General features: G+C 31.5%; 1 protein-coding gene across 4 annotated transcripts in view; it reads left to right on the top strand.

Moving 5' to 3' along the window:
- Positions 1-17,910, top strand: part of LOC137928698 (venom dipeptidyl peptidase 4-like) — a 56,768-nt gene that overhangs the window by 23,419 nt on the left and 15,439 nt on the right. For 2 of the 4 annotated variants that reach the window (XM_068771640.1, XM_068771638.1), the window contains exons 2-5: positions 10,609-10,677; positions 11,476-11,815; positions 12,211-12,305; positions 14,964-15,041. In XM_068771640.1, the coding sequence (XP_068627741.1) occupies positions 10,627-10,677; positions 11,476-11,815; positions 12,211-12,305; positions 14,964-15,041 (564 nt within the window). In that variant the 5' untranslated portion in view covers positions 10,609-10,626. Of the gene's footprint in view, positions 1-4,708; positions 4,768-10,608; positions 10,678-11,093; positions 11,260-11,475; positions 11,816-12,210; positions 12,306-14,963; positions 15,042-17,910 lie in introns of those variants that run through there. The other 2 variants (XM_068771637.1, XM_068771641.1) reach the window with 2 other exon arrangements.

The raw sequence follows: 17,910 nt of genomic DNA, 5'->3' as shown, positions 1-17,910 counted from the left end.
GAAGCACATTTGCCGCATAATTTGTACTCAATGCAGGCGAAACTGCGGCTAAGTTGCATATGCATTCCCATTTTGATTAAGATGGCGTATATTTCTTATGCACATTATACGAGATTATTTTGTCAAAGGTTATGAATTTTATTGTAATAGTTTGAAAAACTTATATGGTTTTCTGTAAATCTATTCTGTTAATGTTTTAGGTAAAACAAAATATTATAGTTTATATTTTTAACGTATTAGATATACTAACAACGCTTTTGCAAGACTACTTCACAATTTTATGACAGATTTTTAAAAAAAATATGTTTAGATTATCATTGTTACTATGTAATTACAAGCGATTTTCGTTTAACACAAACTAATAAACATTTTAAATGAAACAGTCAATTTAAATTGTATTCAAAATTAAGTTTCCTGTAAGCTACTGAATCAATAATAAAGGAACTTGTTTAAAAAAGTAAAATATAAATCTAATTGATGCGGAGATATTATATTCTTCCTATATTATATCTGCAACGCGGAGCCGAAGTCTTATACCTATGTTTGATCGGTAAAAAATTGTTTATCGAATAACAAAACTTAAGTATCAAGTAATAAATAATGTGTTATTGTTTAAATTGGTCCTATAAAAACATTTGAATTGTTACATCTTGTAAAACCATTAAGAGAAGCAGTGGTCACGTTCCTATCATTTTCGAAGTTTTTTCAAATGGGAATAAATGAGAATTGCATAGTAGAGACTGTTATAAGACCCAACAATTCCTTACTCATTATTGGTTTTGCGTTTTGCGCCAAATACACTAACGCATTGTCTCAAACTTTAAAAAAAAAATAACAGGCAAATAAATGCCTGTGTACCACTCTGCTGTTACAATTTTATATTTCTTGTAAAAATTGTTGCATAATAATATGTCAGTTAAAAGAATGAGGCGAGGTCAGGAAAAACGTTAAGTTTCTTCTCCTTTCTATTTTTGTGTTCGTTTTTTTATGGCAATGGCAAAAAAAGCAATTACTGGGTAGTAATAGGATTTTCTTAGAAACATAGCTTCAAAGTTAAACAATGTCAAATACGTACAAAGCATAGGGCACCATCGTCTAATTTTAGTACCATTTCACAGCATCAATTAAGCTTGTAAAGATAGCTTTTTAAGCTAACTCATCTAGCACAAAGCTTTCTAAAGTCTGAATGAAAACTAGATTCATTTCAATAGCAAAGCTAGCTTATATCGCACAACTTCCACGTTATGCTCCGTAGTTGCTGTAGGAGGAGGTCCATCACGTTTAAACTCGTTAAAGCAGTTGTAAATAAAGGGTGCCTGGTGACAAATTTTTTTTTTACGTACGATTATTTAAAAAATTAATCGGTCACAAGCAAGCATCGCCCTTTTGTACTTTTTTAAGAGTAATCATGTTTATGTAACTACTCGTCGATTATTTTGTTCACACTTCAGTATTCGACAGATAAGTCGAATGTAAATTTAATTCGTTCCTGGCTGCAGAGATTTCGCGCTACTTCTTCAAAATTATGCAACGTAAATTTTGACATGTAAAGTTATAATGACGCTGGAATGTAATTTTTAAGCAGCCGTCTGTATGAGAAACTTAATGACAAAATAATGTAATTTACGAGAAAAAGTTAATAAAGAGTTCTTCTTTCGAGATTTTTTTTATTGTTTTTAAACTGACCAATTCTAAAAATTTTTATATCGCATACGTATGTTTATAAATCTGGGAAATATATTTGTTACTTAGGAAAATCTCTTTAGTTGTAATTTGGAGGAATTTGGATACTCAATGATGATTTTCTTAATAATAATTTTTTTGATTAGATGTAGGAACAGGTTCGGGTATATCTACGATGTGTTTCTACAGTAAAATCAGAGGGCCGGAAGAATTCTCGAATTTAAGATAAATAGTGCCGGAGCCTTGCCTATTTATTTCCTTAGAAAAGTAGGAAACAATGTCCTCGCGATTGTACAATGGAACCGATTACGTCGGCATTTCTTACCTAAATTCATGTGTCGACCCAATTTCGAACGAGATCGTACCGTCACGTGCGAAAACTCTCAATACGGGACCGTTTGTTGTTAACTCACGCTTGCTTTCTTCACGACTCGTACGGCAAAGCGCGCTGAGCGGAATCAATAATTATAACACGTAACCTAACAAAACAAGGATTGTACGTGATCACTTTCTACGTAAATGCGACTTACGTAAGGTTTCGTAATGCATTATGAGATATAGTTCTTGAAGAATTAGATAACGAACTATTTACAATGAAACATCGTTCAACTATTTTATTCTTTAATGTATTTAATATGGGAGATATTTGCGTAAAACTTTTAAATAGATGAATTTATAGCTCATTTGTCAGAAATAAACTGGAAATCTTACGCTCGTTTCCTGTCATATTATGTATTAAAGTGATTACTCTGAAATATGTCACATTAATTAATTTTTTTCTACTAGAATGCTAAAGGCCAGTAAATTCAGACAGTACAAAGACTGCGGGGACAGATTGTGAACTATATCTTTGTTTCAATATGCAGTAATCCTAGTTTTGTTAACGCTTTTTCTCATATATTATAATTACGTTATTTATTATTCCTGAAACCAATTAATATTTAGATAGGCTATACCATACATTCAATTTATAGCAAATAAGCTATAATTCCTATATAATAAACCTTTTTAAAGCTTTTAGACCTATAACCAATTACTCTGGAAATGATTAAACGAAAGTAACCGTTTTTCCGTATCGTAAGGATATCAAATATTTCGATAAAATGTTGTCTTTGAAATAATTGTTATATGATAAACTTAACAGATATTACAATTATAATTAATAATTTACAGATTTTAGCATGTAGTTACTAATAAACAAGTATAATACTTAGAAAGACTTTTTTTTTAGTTGTGGTTACAGAAATTGTACAAGAAATTTATAAAATAACTTTCACATTATTTAAGTAATCATATATTTGTTAAATATTTTCAATGATTGTTTATTATTCTAAGAAGGAAATATATGTTTCGCTGTTACGAAAGCGCTTCTGTTAATGACACTATATATTTTATACAGATGTATCGTTAAGATACGGAAATGAAAACGACGGGAAATCGAGAGGGACACATCAACATAGATGAGCTTCGTTTGTAATGCGGAAATAGGAAATCTTTCAGTGCGTATCTAATGGATCTGTTGGGACTCCCATATTGTTGGGATCTTTATCATTTATTACAGTTTATTTTGATAGAAGAAGTGTTCGTTATAAAATAAACAAGGGTTTATTTTGATATAAATGTTTTCGTGTATATATTAAGGCCTTATAAAGAGGCTCAATTTCACTCAGAGAGCAATGGACAAGGTTATGCTCGGAGCTTAGCTGCGAGATCGAACCAAGGTCACTGACGTAGCTCAAAGAATTGCTTGTCTGCAGTGGTGGTGAACGGGGCACTGCCGAAACGCTCTCGTGTGTCTACCACAAGCCGGCAGACGCAGTGTAAGTAGTCCGACGATATAGTCAAGGTCTGACATGATGGTGAAAATGATGACATATTTAAAAAATAATCGTGTGCATGGATATAATTTTAGTCATTGAAAATCTTTGTTTGTTTGTTGGAATTAACATCTTTCATGGGTTATTGGCGGCAAAGCGCAGAAGGTGCTTACCCTAGTGTTCTATAAAGTATCTCCGGCTTAGAGAGGAAAATAAAAGATTGTCAAATTTTTTTGGACTGGTCATCATCATTTCAGCTGTAGAATGTCCACAGCTGAACTTGGGCCTCAACCCATAGACTTCCATTTAGAGAGGTTACAAGCGGCCTGTATCCAGTGTTCATCCAGCTAAGTTTCCACACAGAAGATAGAGCTCTTTGGGTGGATGTCCAACGCTGAGCATGCCTATCTATGGTTTCTACTCCAGAAACTTAGGGCCCCAGTAGCTATCTGCCCTACGGGATAGGCACTAATGGCTACTAAAAAAGAAAATATTTCGTAGTTTCTGTTACTTAGTCCAGTTGAATTCGACGATAGCATTTTTGGCCTCTCGTAGTCGAAATGAAAAAAAGTTTTTTTTTTTTTAATTTCACAATGGTTGCTTCAATTATTGACTCATAATATTATTTATGTCTTAATAGCAAACGATGAGTAATACCAAGGGACATGTGTTTTAATTTACTTTGCCTAGTTATTGTCAAAAAAAGTGATGTTCTTACAGTAGTTTGTTTTCTTTTCAAAACTATATTCCTTTAGATTATTATTATTACATACATTTACAGCTAAACATAGACCTCCTCAAAAGATGTCATAAAGGACCGGTTCTACAGCGTCTTCTAATGTGGTAGCCGTGGTAGTGCCGGGCACGTGAAATATTCCCCACACTCTTCTCCTGTGGCTGCCGTAGGAGGAAAAATATTCACGGAAGATGAGTAGCAGCATCTCTCCAATATATTTATAATAAAAAAAACTGTGCTCGCTGACATCCATAAAATTTTGGTGATGTGATCATTCGTAATGAAATTTAAAAAACATAGAAAGTACTTATTAAAAACTTTTATGTTTCATTGCAAATTAGAACTATTTTTATTAATATTTTCACCAAAAAAAATTAGTTCGTTATCATTTACCTTGTTCGTTGTGATTAGGTGTTGTTAAATTCAATTATCTACCAAGATATCCAATTTTAATCTTGATACTCCGTAAAATATTCAGTGTGGTGGGAGCGCGGCCTCAGGCCGGTGTATATGTAGCTTTAATAACGTACGGTGAGTGAACTTAAGATTAACTATTATGTACTACTTGCCGAATGTAAACCAGTTCGTTGATTAGTTTATTCCCTTAAGCAGGAGTTAAACTGAAATTATTTAATTATTTATTGTTATCAATATAATATATACGGAATTACTTAAGAATTTACTATGCATATTATTTAAATTAAAAAAGTTGTTAAAAATTTGTAATCCTGGCTAACTATTAAACCTAAAATTAAGCTATTAACTAAAACTAACCTATATTTGATAATTGATATTGCAACACGATAGGAAAACCTAATTAGAAATATTATTACATTTATTGATTATGATGTTCATGTGATAAAAGTTTGTAAAATCATTTAATGTTTTACTTTTGTGTGGTGGGTTATGTCTCTACTATTATTGTCTGCAAAATTTAACCCCCTGTCTAGCTTCACAGACAATTAGGATAATATACTCTAACTTCAGGTTATATTACGTTGATATACTGCTGCTACAGACAGTAATTAACTTATTTGCTACTACTTTGGATTATAATACTGTTATTTACCACTTGATATTGTAACACAATTATATAGCTAAATTAACATTGCTCACATTTTATAGTAACAATAACACGTCATAAAATTGCTCGGAAAGATGAGTCTAATAATATTTTTTATATACTCATTGCATTGAGTATATAGTGTTGGGCCTCGATATTGGAGCACAATTGTAAGAGTATAATTATTGAATAAACTGTAATTTCAATACAAATTTCCGCTTGCTAAGGATGTGTGCACAGTATCTACGTTTGATAAGCGCTTCACAGGTGTTTTTATGCAATTTAGGGTTTGTCACATAGAAGATCCAAATCTTGATTTAAAATATTAAACATTATATAAATATATATATATATATATATATATATATCTGCATTAATTTAATTTTGTTAATCTGGTTTAAATTCATTGGCATTCTTTTCATAAAGTTATTGTTAAGAATATTGTGATGTTACTACCGCGAGTAACAACTTTTGAAAATACCGGAATCTTTGAAATATATTCAAAATACATAAGTAATGAATGTATAATGAAATAATGTGTTATAAAATTATTAAACTAAGTTTATAAATAATAAACTTGATTATATATGACATATATTATAATATTATCACATGAATTGCTATTGTGAATGACGAGAGGAACTTAATCGAGATTCGGTTGCTAGCAATATGTTTATTATACTGAGTACTATGAATATAAAGATTGTATTCCATTGTATATGCCGGAAAAGCTATCATTGCCTTTTTTAAAAAAAAAGCCTTTTGGGTCACCATTGTCGTCCCTGTCGTCGATACTATGGCGGGAAATGCGAATATGACACACTCGACGCCATCATACAACAAACTTTTTTTCTTAGCTCTTGCCATTCTGACGTGATAATTACTCATCCAGAGGAAACGGATTACACCATTTGAAACTTCGTATTCTATGTAGGACACATAAATGTGTATTGATAAATAATTGTTCAGACGAAATGATTATCTTAGTTTTAAATAATTGTGGGATTAAGATTAAAATGCGATAACGGTAAATTGTAATCTTAATAATACTAATGACCAAATTAAAAAAAATCTAAAACGTTAATTTGTTTTGCCTATGCATTTAGCGAGAAAAGAAAGATGGTTAAATGTGATGTGTGTGTCTAGGAAAAAAAGAGTATTTATTTTAATATTATTTTTATTTCGTATTATTTTGAAACAAAAATTAAAGAGTTATTTTTTCTGAAAACTGTTGGGGTCTATAATGTGTTGTCTTGTTTCCGCGCAACCAAGCGGCATTGTACTTATTTTGCGTCGGGGTTGGCCTCAAGCCAACACGGTTCCAGAAGTTCAAGCAAAGCAGGTTCGAGAAATCCCAGCAGAACCTGGATGTTACTGGTGATCTCGGTGATCCAAATTACTGGGGTCTCACGTGGGGTCAACGTTTTGTATTGAACTACGGAGAAGCGCCGTGTGGGATGTCCATAGACACAGAGAACAGTGACGGAATATGATGTATGGAATGTGATTTAATTATCGTTTGCTATTTTTCCCTGCAAACGTTGTACTTGCAGAAGTTATTAGCCTGACGCATTCCAATTGACTGATCAATTTATAAAGGAAAGGCTTTGTGCTAGCAAATGAGCTATGCCTTCACCCCATTGAAACTTTTATGGTTTGAACCAATCACTAACGTCATATAAAAATTATATTTGACGTAAAATTACAAACTATCTATAATATGTTCTACCCGTTAACATTTATCAATTCATATAATAATATAACCTATACTAAACAAAGATAATGTTTATGACTGAATATATCCTTCGATTATCTAATTGAATGTTAAAAATTTATGACTACAATTTTAAAGATAAAATTGATAAGCGTTTGTACTTCATTTGCAATTATAGATATGAGATAGATGATATGAAGAATCTTATCTAAAACAATTACAATACACGTCTTGTTTTGAAGCTATTTGGTTTTAGGTTTTTTTTAACTTATTCAAAGCCACAGTTTTGGAACACATACTATGTATACGTATGTGTTCCAAATATGTATGTATATTTATATATAAATATATATATACATATTTGGAACTATGTTATTAACTAGTTATGTATATATATATATATATATTTATATATATACATAACTAAAAATATTATGTTTATATAATATTTTAAGTTTTTGTCTATAAGAAAAGTATAAAGTATGTAAGGTACTTAGTCACTAATTTAAAACATGTAAACCAATAAAGTCTCCAGCTTAAGCCGAAATTATACGCTACCATAGATGGTATTGGTAAATCTTATTAGTAAATAAATAAAAAGTTTACCTGAATACAATGGATATAAAATCAAAAGTTTACAAGTCATTAACAATATGTAAATGAAAAAAAAAATTGTTTAATTATAAATATATACTAAATCATGCATATTGCTTGTTCGTAAGTTTTTTATTTGATTTAATATTTTCTTTTAAGTAATTATCGCACAATATTCCTTATAAATTTATGTATCTTTGAAACCATAAGGTTTCGTGATTTGAAATTTGGTAGAAATATTATTTTCGCCGAGTAGAGTCAGCTAAGAATTTCAAAAAATTCTCATATTGGTTTGATTAGTGTTGCGAAATTGGCAGGAAACACCTAGGCATATCTATAATCATTGCCTATAAACAGTTAAAGATAAACGGCAAACCAACAAATCTTAAGAAAAGAAGCAAAGTTCCATAATGTGGAAAAATAAAGTCAGATAATAAATGTTTACATTTTAAATTAAATTTATAGTTTATATGTATATAATTTATAGGTGCTGATCTTTAGGAGAGCCCTATAGTGTGGGCGTGTATCGGCTGAAATTTAATTTAATATTAATAATAATTCAACTATAGGAGAAGCTTATGTCCAACAGCGGACAGAAGTATTTAGCTAGATTAGTTTGAAACTTTGTATCGCGTATTCTTATAAACTTGTTAAACAACAATTAAATTAATCAGACACAAGATGTAGTAAAATTAAAACTAAACGGCTTAAACATATTCAAAAGTCAATGGTGATTAGAGACATGCCACTATTTTATTCCGTCAGTATGAATACGAATCGTAATATCTCTTTTTTTAACGGTTATTTACATAAGTTATACATGGAATGTAAAATGTTTTAACCAAACTGTATCGTTGTCAATACTTGAAGACAATTTATAAAATATCCAATTCATAAAATTTATTATTACTGAATTCAACAATACTAAAGATATCATCTGAAAGATGTTCACCGATACTAGTTTTTCTTATTGACTACCTCTGTTCGTCTGTTCGTCTGTCATTTGTACCTTCGGGTTTAATGTAATTGTCAGTTTGAGGTATTATAAAGGCGTTAAGTAAACCCGAAGGCTTTCTCGCTAGCTTCCGCCAGGGCTTTTAATTTATATATGTGTCTGAACTGGAAGGCTGCCACGCTCGTATATTACTTACGTAGATATTGTTTAGGTTCTCACTCGATACACATTTAGTATTCACATTCTAAAGTAAAGACTAAACCATGCCTCGAATGTTGATATTATCGGATTATGAAGGCGCTGTCTTGGTGACCTAAGCCGATTTCTATCGAGAAGTACATAGTGATACGTTATTGTGTTACGGTATGAAGGTCACTGTATCCAGTGAATTTGCTTAACCAAACAATACAAGTATTATCATAGTGAATAAAAACGCGGTTCCACAGTTGAAGATTAAATTTTTGAAGCATCATTTTGATAAAATAAGTTTACTTTTAGGATATCATTTCTTAGCATTATTTTTCTCAGTTTGCCTTTTTGTATGAATACTAAGCGGAAGACCATATCTTAGACTGTTATACTAAGCGGATAGAGTTACGCGTTACGCTCCGTTATTGGTGGGTTCCCGTATGAATGGCAGGGACGTTACAGTTTCGAGTACATAATTTTTTTCCAGTTATTTCTTTATTTAAAAGACGAAGGGAGAAGAACTGTCTTCTCCCTTCGTCTTTTACAGTATTTTTCGTGCTTTTTTTCCTTCCATCCGTCTTTAAATCTTACATTTCTTTGGCAGCATAATGCTGTTACAGCAATTCATTCAGGTTTCATTTTATTTATTTATCTACTAAATTTTAATATCACTAAAATACTTTATATTCATTGGCGCTAAAATGAGAAAATACAACAAATACAATACATATGTAAGATTAGATTTTTTTTTATTAATAACTGTGACTGTATTAATGGCCAAATTAAGTAAACATTTATCATTTTGTAGAAATAGTATAATAGTACAAACAGATTCTTTATCTGTTCAATGAAATTGATATATGTTATATAATGTATTACAAAATCAACGCGTTGTAAGATCGTATATCTGAGTAGGGAACTAAAGTTCGTTACCCTACACAGCCTTGAAAGTTGTAAAACTTAACGTAACTTTACCAGTATATACTTATTTACATCTTTATAGCGAACCTACTGTTTATTTATGTAACGCAACAGTCTTTTGACCCTCAGTATTTCGCAGCCTTTTTGGCAGCTTTTAATTGAGGCATTTAATTTAGCGCGTGTCTGAAATGTATAAATTGTTAATCATCCCTTGGCTACGCGGTTTAGGATAAAAGGTAATTTATTTACATATTAATTATCCCTTCTTATTGAAAAGGAATATCATTATTGTGTAATTTTTTACAAGAATCAAAAAAAAAAACGTAAATAGTCATCCCCATTTTCGTTGGTCACGCCGTAACTTGAGAATGGCTTTACCGGTTTGTTTAAATTTTTTTTGCCTATTTTTAATACTTTGTAATAGGTTTATTTTTAATGGGAATAAAGAGGAAAATTGAGAGGCAATTCGAAGATTTTGAGGTCTAATGAATGTTGAAACTTTGCGCTTTTGACAGTACAAGCATTGGAAATTTATATTCTCATTTAAGAGCTGCATTGGACAGTATTTATAAATCACAAAATCCATCTATTTAATCCACATTTAATTAATAAATATAGTGATCACTTTATTTTTCTTTTGAAATGTGACTGGTGGCTGCAGAAAATGTGTTAGGACTTCTATATAATAATTAATAATTTCCGCTTGCCACTGGGAGGAGGCCTACAGGCCTTGATATGTTTACCAGTGGACGACATTTTGATGAAATAATGATGATAATGAAAAAGTAGAGTTGTAGCAAATTATATAAATAAATTATTTACTTCTTTATTGTTAGTATTAGATAATATCCAAGGAAATTGTACTTTTGGAGATATATAATTCTTTATTATATGTATATTTTATTAAATATAATTGGTTTTAAATCGTTTTTCCAGGTATAAGAATCAGGAGAAATGGCACAAGAAAACAGCAACTCCACAATGGAGATGGGGACCAGCGACCAGGTACGAGTACATGGGAACATGTAACATTTTGTATATATTATTGTAAAATAACCTTTGTATCTTCTGTACATTGGTTTTTTGTAAATAAGTGAAAAATAATGTAACAACGACAACGTATAGTAACGGCTAAGTGTGCGGTAGACACTGTGACCTCGAGAGATTCGTGTACAGGTCCTAAATAAAAACTTTGTAATAACATTTATAAGTGAGCTACACACAATCACTACAGTTCATACCTGACGGCTATCTGTCGAGTGAACATAGTTAGTGCACAATAAACAAAATCGCTCTATAATAAAATTTTATGTTCATTTTTATTAAGTGTAATAATAAATAAATATTTCTTTTTATCCGTTCGCAAATTCAACGATAAGTCAGAGATGAAAGTGAAATATATAACAGGCAAACATTTATCTCAAGTACATTTACCTTCTTGAGATTATTCAGTTGCTGATATGTACCGGTGGTGATTATAGTTTTGTTCTTTGTGCTAGTGTGTAGCTGAGATCATAGTTTGCGTTTAAAATTTGTTATCATTGACTTGTGTTAATGATTGTAGTCGAATACTACGCTAACTAGTAGGTACGCGGATCGTTATGTTATATGTGATAATCTTTTAAGAAAAATACTTCGTATTGTTAGAGACAAAAAAAATATTAGCACGTTTGATAATTTAAATTACTTTAATGTCTCACGTGACACAGTAAAACAATGTGCAAGTATTTGATTATATATTCATTTGCTTCCTGAAAATGTGATAAACAAACGTACTAATACTGTTTTGATTTGTTCAATCAGGTGTTGGTTGCTACAAAGAAAAGGAAGACATTGACGTATATAATTGGTGGTATTGCGATGGTGGTCGTAATCGCTGTTGTTATCACACTCGTGGTCCTTCTTACTGGAAACGAAGCGGGACCGGCGGAGCCTATCATAACAACAGAAGGCCCAACGATACCAGTAGACCCTTCAACAACTACAACAACCTCAACAACAACAACAACTACAACTACTACGACAACAACGACGACAACAACAGAAGCACCTATACCTGAGCCACCTGGAGAACCTATAGACTTAGAAGATATAATTAATGGATTTTTTGCAGCGCCTTCCTTCAACGGGTCTTGGACGCCAGGTAATAAATTAATTTAGATTTTATTATTAGATCGTTTCAAAAAACGGTTTTCATGATGAGAACTTGTACTACCTATCAATATAGTAGTACAGCTCAGTTAAAAATCTGTACGTATTACTATTTGTCACTATATTATTAATTTTAATATTTGTTAAACCATCATACTTAACTATTTTCTAAAGTAATATTTTAATGTTTTAATTGAAGTGCAGGTTACTTTAACAAAACTCCATTTATAGAAATATTGTAATGGATTATTAGATTAGTTTTCGGCTGATTTGTAAGACGCATTAGAAAAACCTTGTAGGAATTTTTGTTCCTATTAAGTTGCAAATAAACCGAGCGTGTTTATTTATAAGCGCGGAAGTTTCAAGCCTCTATATGATCTATTGCAGCTAACGACGTGCTGTTTCGAAATCTCAATGGGGACCTGGTTTTATACCATGTGGACACCGATGTCACAACCGTTTTAATATCTAATTCGTCACAGGTAAATATTACATTTCGTATCATATGTATTATTTTTAATTAAATCTTGTTATAATGTCAATTATATTTTAGTAAAAGTACAATTTGAATTGCTGTAACTATTGTTTTAAAGATGTTTATTTAAATGATAAAAACTTAACTTAAAATAAAAACAGTTTTTAAGTTAAGTTTTTATCATTGTAGTTGAGGTACGTCAAATGTGATTTTAGTTCCTATCAATTTGGTTTCTTCTGGATTTCTTCCCTTGACGTACACAAGCGATCAATATAAGTATATACAAAGTGAATAAAGAAAAACTCTATAGAAGTAAATTTTATTATACCACTACTTGGTTTCGGTTGAAGTTGATGCTTTTAGCCCGGGGGCTTTTATAGCTTCATCGAAACTGAGTTCACGGAGCGAAAGAGTCCGTGAATTTAAAAATAAAACAGAAGCTGTCCGTCCGGCTTCTGTTTCCGGTTGTACGATGACGTTCACACGCAGTAAACCACTCTACCTAAGTAGAGCTGTGTAGGTTTGATGTTGTGTATGCGGCTTTAGATGGCAGCATGGACCACAGGCGAGCCTAGGATGGATCCGGATCCAACATAGGTTAGCTCACGCAGTTCGCGATTAGGAAGTGGGCGGCCCGAAGAACGGTTTATTTTACATGTACCAGGGTAATATTGAAAATATGTGTGGTATTATGAAATTCAACTGATTATATTATTACAGACAAGACAAGATTTTAAAATTTTACTAACAATGTTAACATAGAACATTTGTGTACGATGAATAACGACGTGTTTGGAATCCTTGTATCCTTATTTCAGCTTACGGATGACCTTACGGAGGAGTTTTATTTGATTCAAGTATTTTTCAAACTGAGTTCCTCTAGTGTTATTTCCTTGAATTTCACAAGTGAAAAATAAAATGAATAAATGCAAAAATATGCAGTAAATATTTTTTTAAATGAAAATTTAACCATACTACAATTGTGAACAAAGATCTTTTTATCAGAATCTATTTTGCCAAATTAGATTCGACGCTGCGAAGGGAAATATGTTTACCTTAAAACTTCGTGACGTGAACTTAACGCTAACGAAATCGCAACTTCTAAAGTAGGGCGAATCTGTCGGTGGCGATGAATAAACAACCAATTTAGCAACTGCTAACCATGTTAATAATCTTCCTTTACGTATACTTACCGTATTGGTTAGAGTTTTTTAATAACGAACAATATGTACCACTAGCACATTATTTGATTAAACTTTAGAGATATAGATATAATTTCATTCTAATAAACGAGGTCATAAAACATAACGAGATGGTCATCATTATCATAGTTATATAGTTTGCATTTTACTTATGGTCATTATCATCAATGACATTATGTCAGCTGCTAGATGCTTAAGGTTGAGCTAGGACGACTAGTCTTGGTGCCTGCATCCAGTTACTTCCCGCAACCTTGACTATGTCGCCGGTCCACCTAATGGAAGGCCGACCTGCCACGTATAGCTTGTGCATGTGATGCACGAGCCGCTGCCACTTAAGCCGACCCATTTTCATCGTGCTACGTCGGTGACCTTATTTCTTTTGCGGATCTCCTCAATTCCGGTTCGATATCGCAGCGAAACTTAGCTTAACTTTATCTATTACTCTTCGAGTGACCTTCTTGTAACACCCATCATAAACAACCACGTCTCAGATCCACTAATAATCACCGAAAACATACACCGGTCAAAGACCTTCGATTTTGTATTCTGAACGAGAATATAAGCGGAGACTGATAGTTAACGTTAAGGATCGTACGTCCTAGTAATTTCATTCTCAACAACTCAATAGTGCTTGCCTTTTACTGTTTGACGTAGATAAAAGTTTATAGTAGGTTGATAGAACTATGGTCTTTGAAAAATAGTCATAAAAGACATTAAAAGAAATATAATGACTGTGGTGATCTGTGTTTAAGAACTGTTATGTAAATTGGTTTCGAACTAGGTTTAAGCGGTATGGTATTCTTAGAATAAAAAAATATGACATTCTGCAGAAGTTCTGTTACTGTTATATGCGTAATAATATCTTTTTTAGAAGCATGTACTGGCATGATTGGACCCATTAAGGATCCTCTGTATAAAAACTATCTAGAATTTTACAGTGGGATAAAAGGTTTCATTAATTATCACAAAATTTCTTATCTCAAAGGTAACAAGAAGTAAAAACCTATCTCATTCACATCTGGGGACTCCCTATTTAGCATATCTATTAAATGTTGACTTATATATTATATTATATATATTTTTTTTTATTTCTTTGATTTTATTATTCTTAATGAAGTGTAACTGCTGGATATTCTTAAAAACTTAAATTATTTGAACGACTAAAATTACATTATAAAGGTTAAAAATTACATAGAAAACATCGAATATTCGAAATAATTAATATAAATGTAATAATATGATTTTTATAACCATTATGTTTTGTGAATTTTAAATTGGCGCCTTTTGCCATGATATCTTTGATTCTGCTACCGTCAATATATAGATGTAAAATAAACAAGTTATGAATATTACTTAAAGCTAATGGATATTTAAAACAAATCTTTAATACTAATGTCATATGTTCGATAATTTCCTGTTCACAAATATCTGGATATTTATCCCGGGCATCTTACTTATTTCAGGTTCTTCAACAGTCGTCGCGAGTGACTGAGTTGTCGCCAGATGGCAGCCATGTCGTGTTGGCGTACAATGTTGCTCCGGTAAGTCGACGTTATACATATTTTTCCTTTATACACCTGTCTTTGTCGTATCAAATGTAGATAGAGCAATAAAATGTCACTAATAATAAATAATCTTGTAGATAATGTCGAAAGAAAATATATTTCGAAATTCAGATCACTCTATATTTAAAATAATTATTTTTATAATACTATCTGTCATTGTTGACGCACCACCAAAAGTAACTATCGCATTCTAATGGAAAAGAATGAATTAATGCAACATATTTCAGAGTGATGACTATATGCAGGTGATTGGAAATAGGTGTAAAACCTTTAAAGCTTTTTGTTGACAAATGAGCCGTCTATATACTCCATTAAGGTTTTTAAAATAACAACAAATCAACCTGTTCATTATGAAACGGATTAGCTACTGGGTAATCGTAATGTAGCTCTTTGAGGAAAAAGGATAAAAAATTCACAGTTAATTAGAGCTACTTTTAACTTTGGAATGTAGTTAGATCTGTCAGATATTATTCTTGTTAACACTCGTCGTTTGCGAATGAGTACATCATTTTAATCAACTTAGGTTATAACAAAAACAAATTCAGATCATAATCTTTTGAATTTACATGACCTATTTGGTTTAATTTATTACAAATTAAATATTTATTTTAAAAATAAAATTGATTCGACTTGTGAGAGTATACAACAATTATTGATTATATTTTAACAGATTTCTAATGATAAGCGATAAAATTGAAAACTATGTGTGTAGGATACACATGGGTAATATTTATTTTTAATAAAATTCAATAAAAATTAATGTAATATTATTACATAAACAAATATATTATGTTTTAGGTTGTAGTACTTTATTTTATTGAGGCGTATTTCACCACTATTACTGTGACATTGTTTACTTTAGTTAAATATTGACATAGTTAAGATAACCGCGAAAATCCGCTGGATACGGGTAGCTTGCGACCGATCATCACTTCGATCTTATGCCTTCGGCCTATGCCTTGCAGTAGGTGTCTATCCGCTGATATGATGATGGTGATGATTCTTTGATTTGTAGTATGGGATTACTGAACAAGGATTCTGTTCGTCAAATGAAAAAAAAAAAACAAAAATTCATAACAAAACTTTTTGTTATATTGTTGAGAGTATTGTTTCGTCGTAGCTTTCATCTTATATCTAGGGGAGAATAACCTATAATCGCCGAGTATGGCAGGAAGGTTGGCAATCGCAGTGTGGCGTTATGACACGCAGAAGACACGGCTGCCCCCCATCTTCTGGAAAATTGTTTATGAGCGGGGGCAATTCTATATAATTAATGTGCTAAGTGTGAATTACATATCATTGTATCCCGGAAATCGAACCTATGATCTTCAATCGCAAGTCTCATTCCTCTACCGCTAGGCTGTCACTGCTCGGATATGATACGTTATACGTATATAAGGTATTTACGTTAATTGATGGCAAATGGCATATAAATTCACCTTTTTGAAGCATTTAAACATAAAAGTAATTACCTGTATGTTATTATTCCATCGAGACAATAGGAAATATTTTTGTACCCGATATGAAACAAAATCGCGAATCTCAATTCTGGAGTCTATACCGCTAGGCAACCACAGTTTACTCACAGAGTAATATTTGGGAACTATAAGTATAATATTATAAAGATAAAAATATTTATCAAGGTCACACATACTTATCGACTTTGTAATTACATTTTGGCTAATCGGCTTTTTGTCAGTCACATTACGATTCTAAGTTGGCTGCGAACATTTTGAGTCGATCTAACTTAGCCCCTTGTAGCAGTAAGTTGCATGATTAAGGCAGTCAATTAACAACTGATTTTCGCGTAATTTTGCAATCAGAAAATTTGGATTGTGATATATAGTTTTTTAAGTGTGTTACTTTTAACAATCACCTTTTGAAAAGACATGCCAATGATATCCATATCGGTAAATAAAACGTTATCGCTCAAAACTGTTCTAGATAAACACAGTCTTCTAGTATACAAATTTAATTTGATAAACCTAATGCCTTTTTGAAATCGATCGTAAACATTAAAAAATTGCATCTTGATTTATTACGAGATGCAGAAAAATAACACAGTCTTATTTACTTTACGCTCTCTGTAAAGTCGCAAGGTCATCTACTTCTATATCTGTTTTAAAAGGTATTATAAACGTTTTAACAAACGCTTTATAATGAAGCAGCAATTTATTTGGAGTTCGGTATAGTGTTTAATTCGACCCTTTTTAAATATTGTTAATTAGGATTCTTCTGTTTTCCTTGAATGCTAGTAAGCGATTAAGAGTTTTTAATTAGGATTCCTTTGTTTTCTTAGCATACCATTAAGTTATGATTTTTATATAACAATAAATTTACGAAAATTTATTTGCGTATTACATATGATAACATAAAACGACTAGGCCTCTGTAAGCCCTAACAAGTTCACATGAAGGAATCTTTAAGTTTTCAATTCTTTTTTTTCGTGTACAGTATTTCATATTTGAATAGATAATCCTCCTCCTTCATTGATTTTGTCAGATTTACTTTATTTAAAAACAAAATAATTCATTATTTTTTAATTTAATTTGTATATATTATATTACATATATTTATATTGTAGACTTTAGCAATTTAAGTCTAATTTAGTCTTAATAGCGTCTTCATATAGTGAAGATATACGTTTACGAGTAAAAAATCGTTTAAGCGTGCGAGGCGTTTGTTTCAGTTGTTACTTTAATATTCTTTTAGTTTTAACAGGAATATAGACACAAGTTCTAAATGTGTAATATAAACACTTTATTACGTGATAGACGAGTCCATTGCAAAGCATATTCTTAGTAAGCAAGCATTTACATTCGTTTTTTGTAAGGAACTTTCCTAC

Source organism: Battus philenor, unplaced genomic scaffold (assembly GCF_028537555.1).
Source record: "Battus philenor isolate CCGP_79_NKW_IND1 unplaced genomic scaffold, ilBatPhil1.0.hap1 SCAF_4, whole genome shotgun sequence".
NCBI classification, from domain to species: Eukaryota; Metazoa; Arthropoda; class Insecta; order Lepidoptera; family Papilionidae; genus Battus; species Battus philenor.
This window is presented reverse-complemented; position numbering and strand designations above follow the sequence as displayed.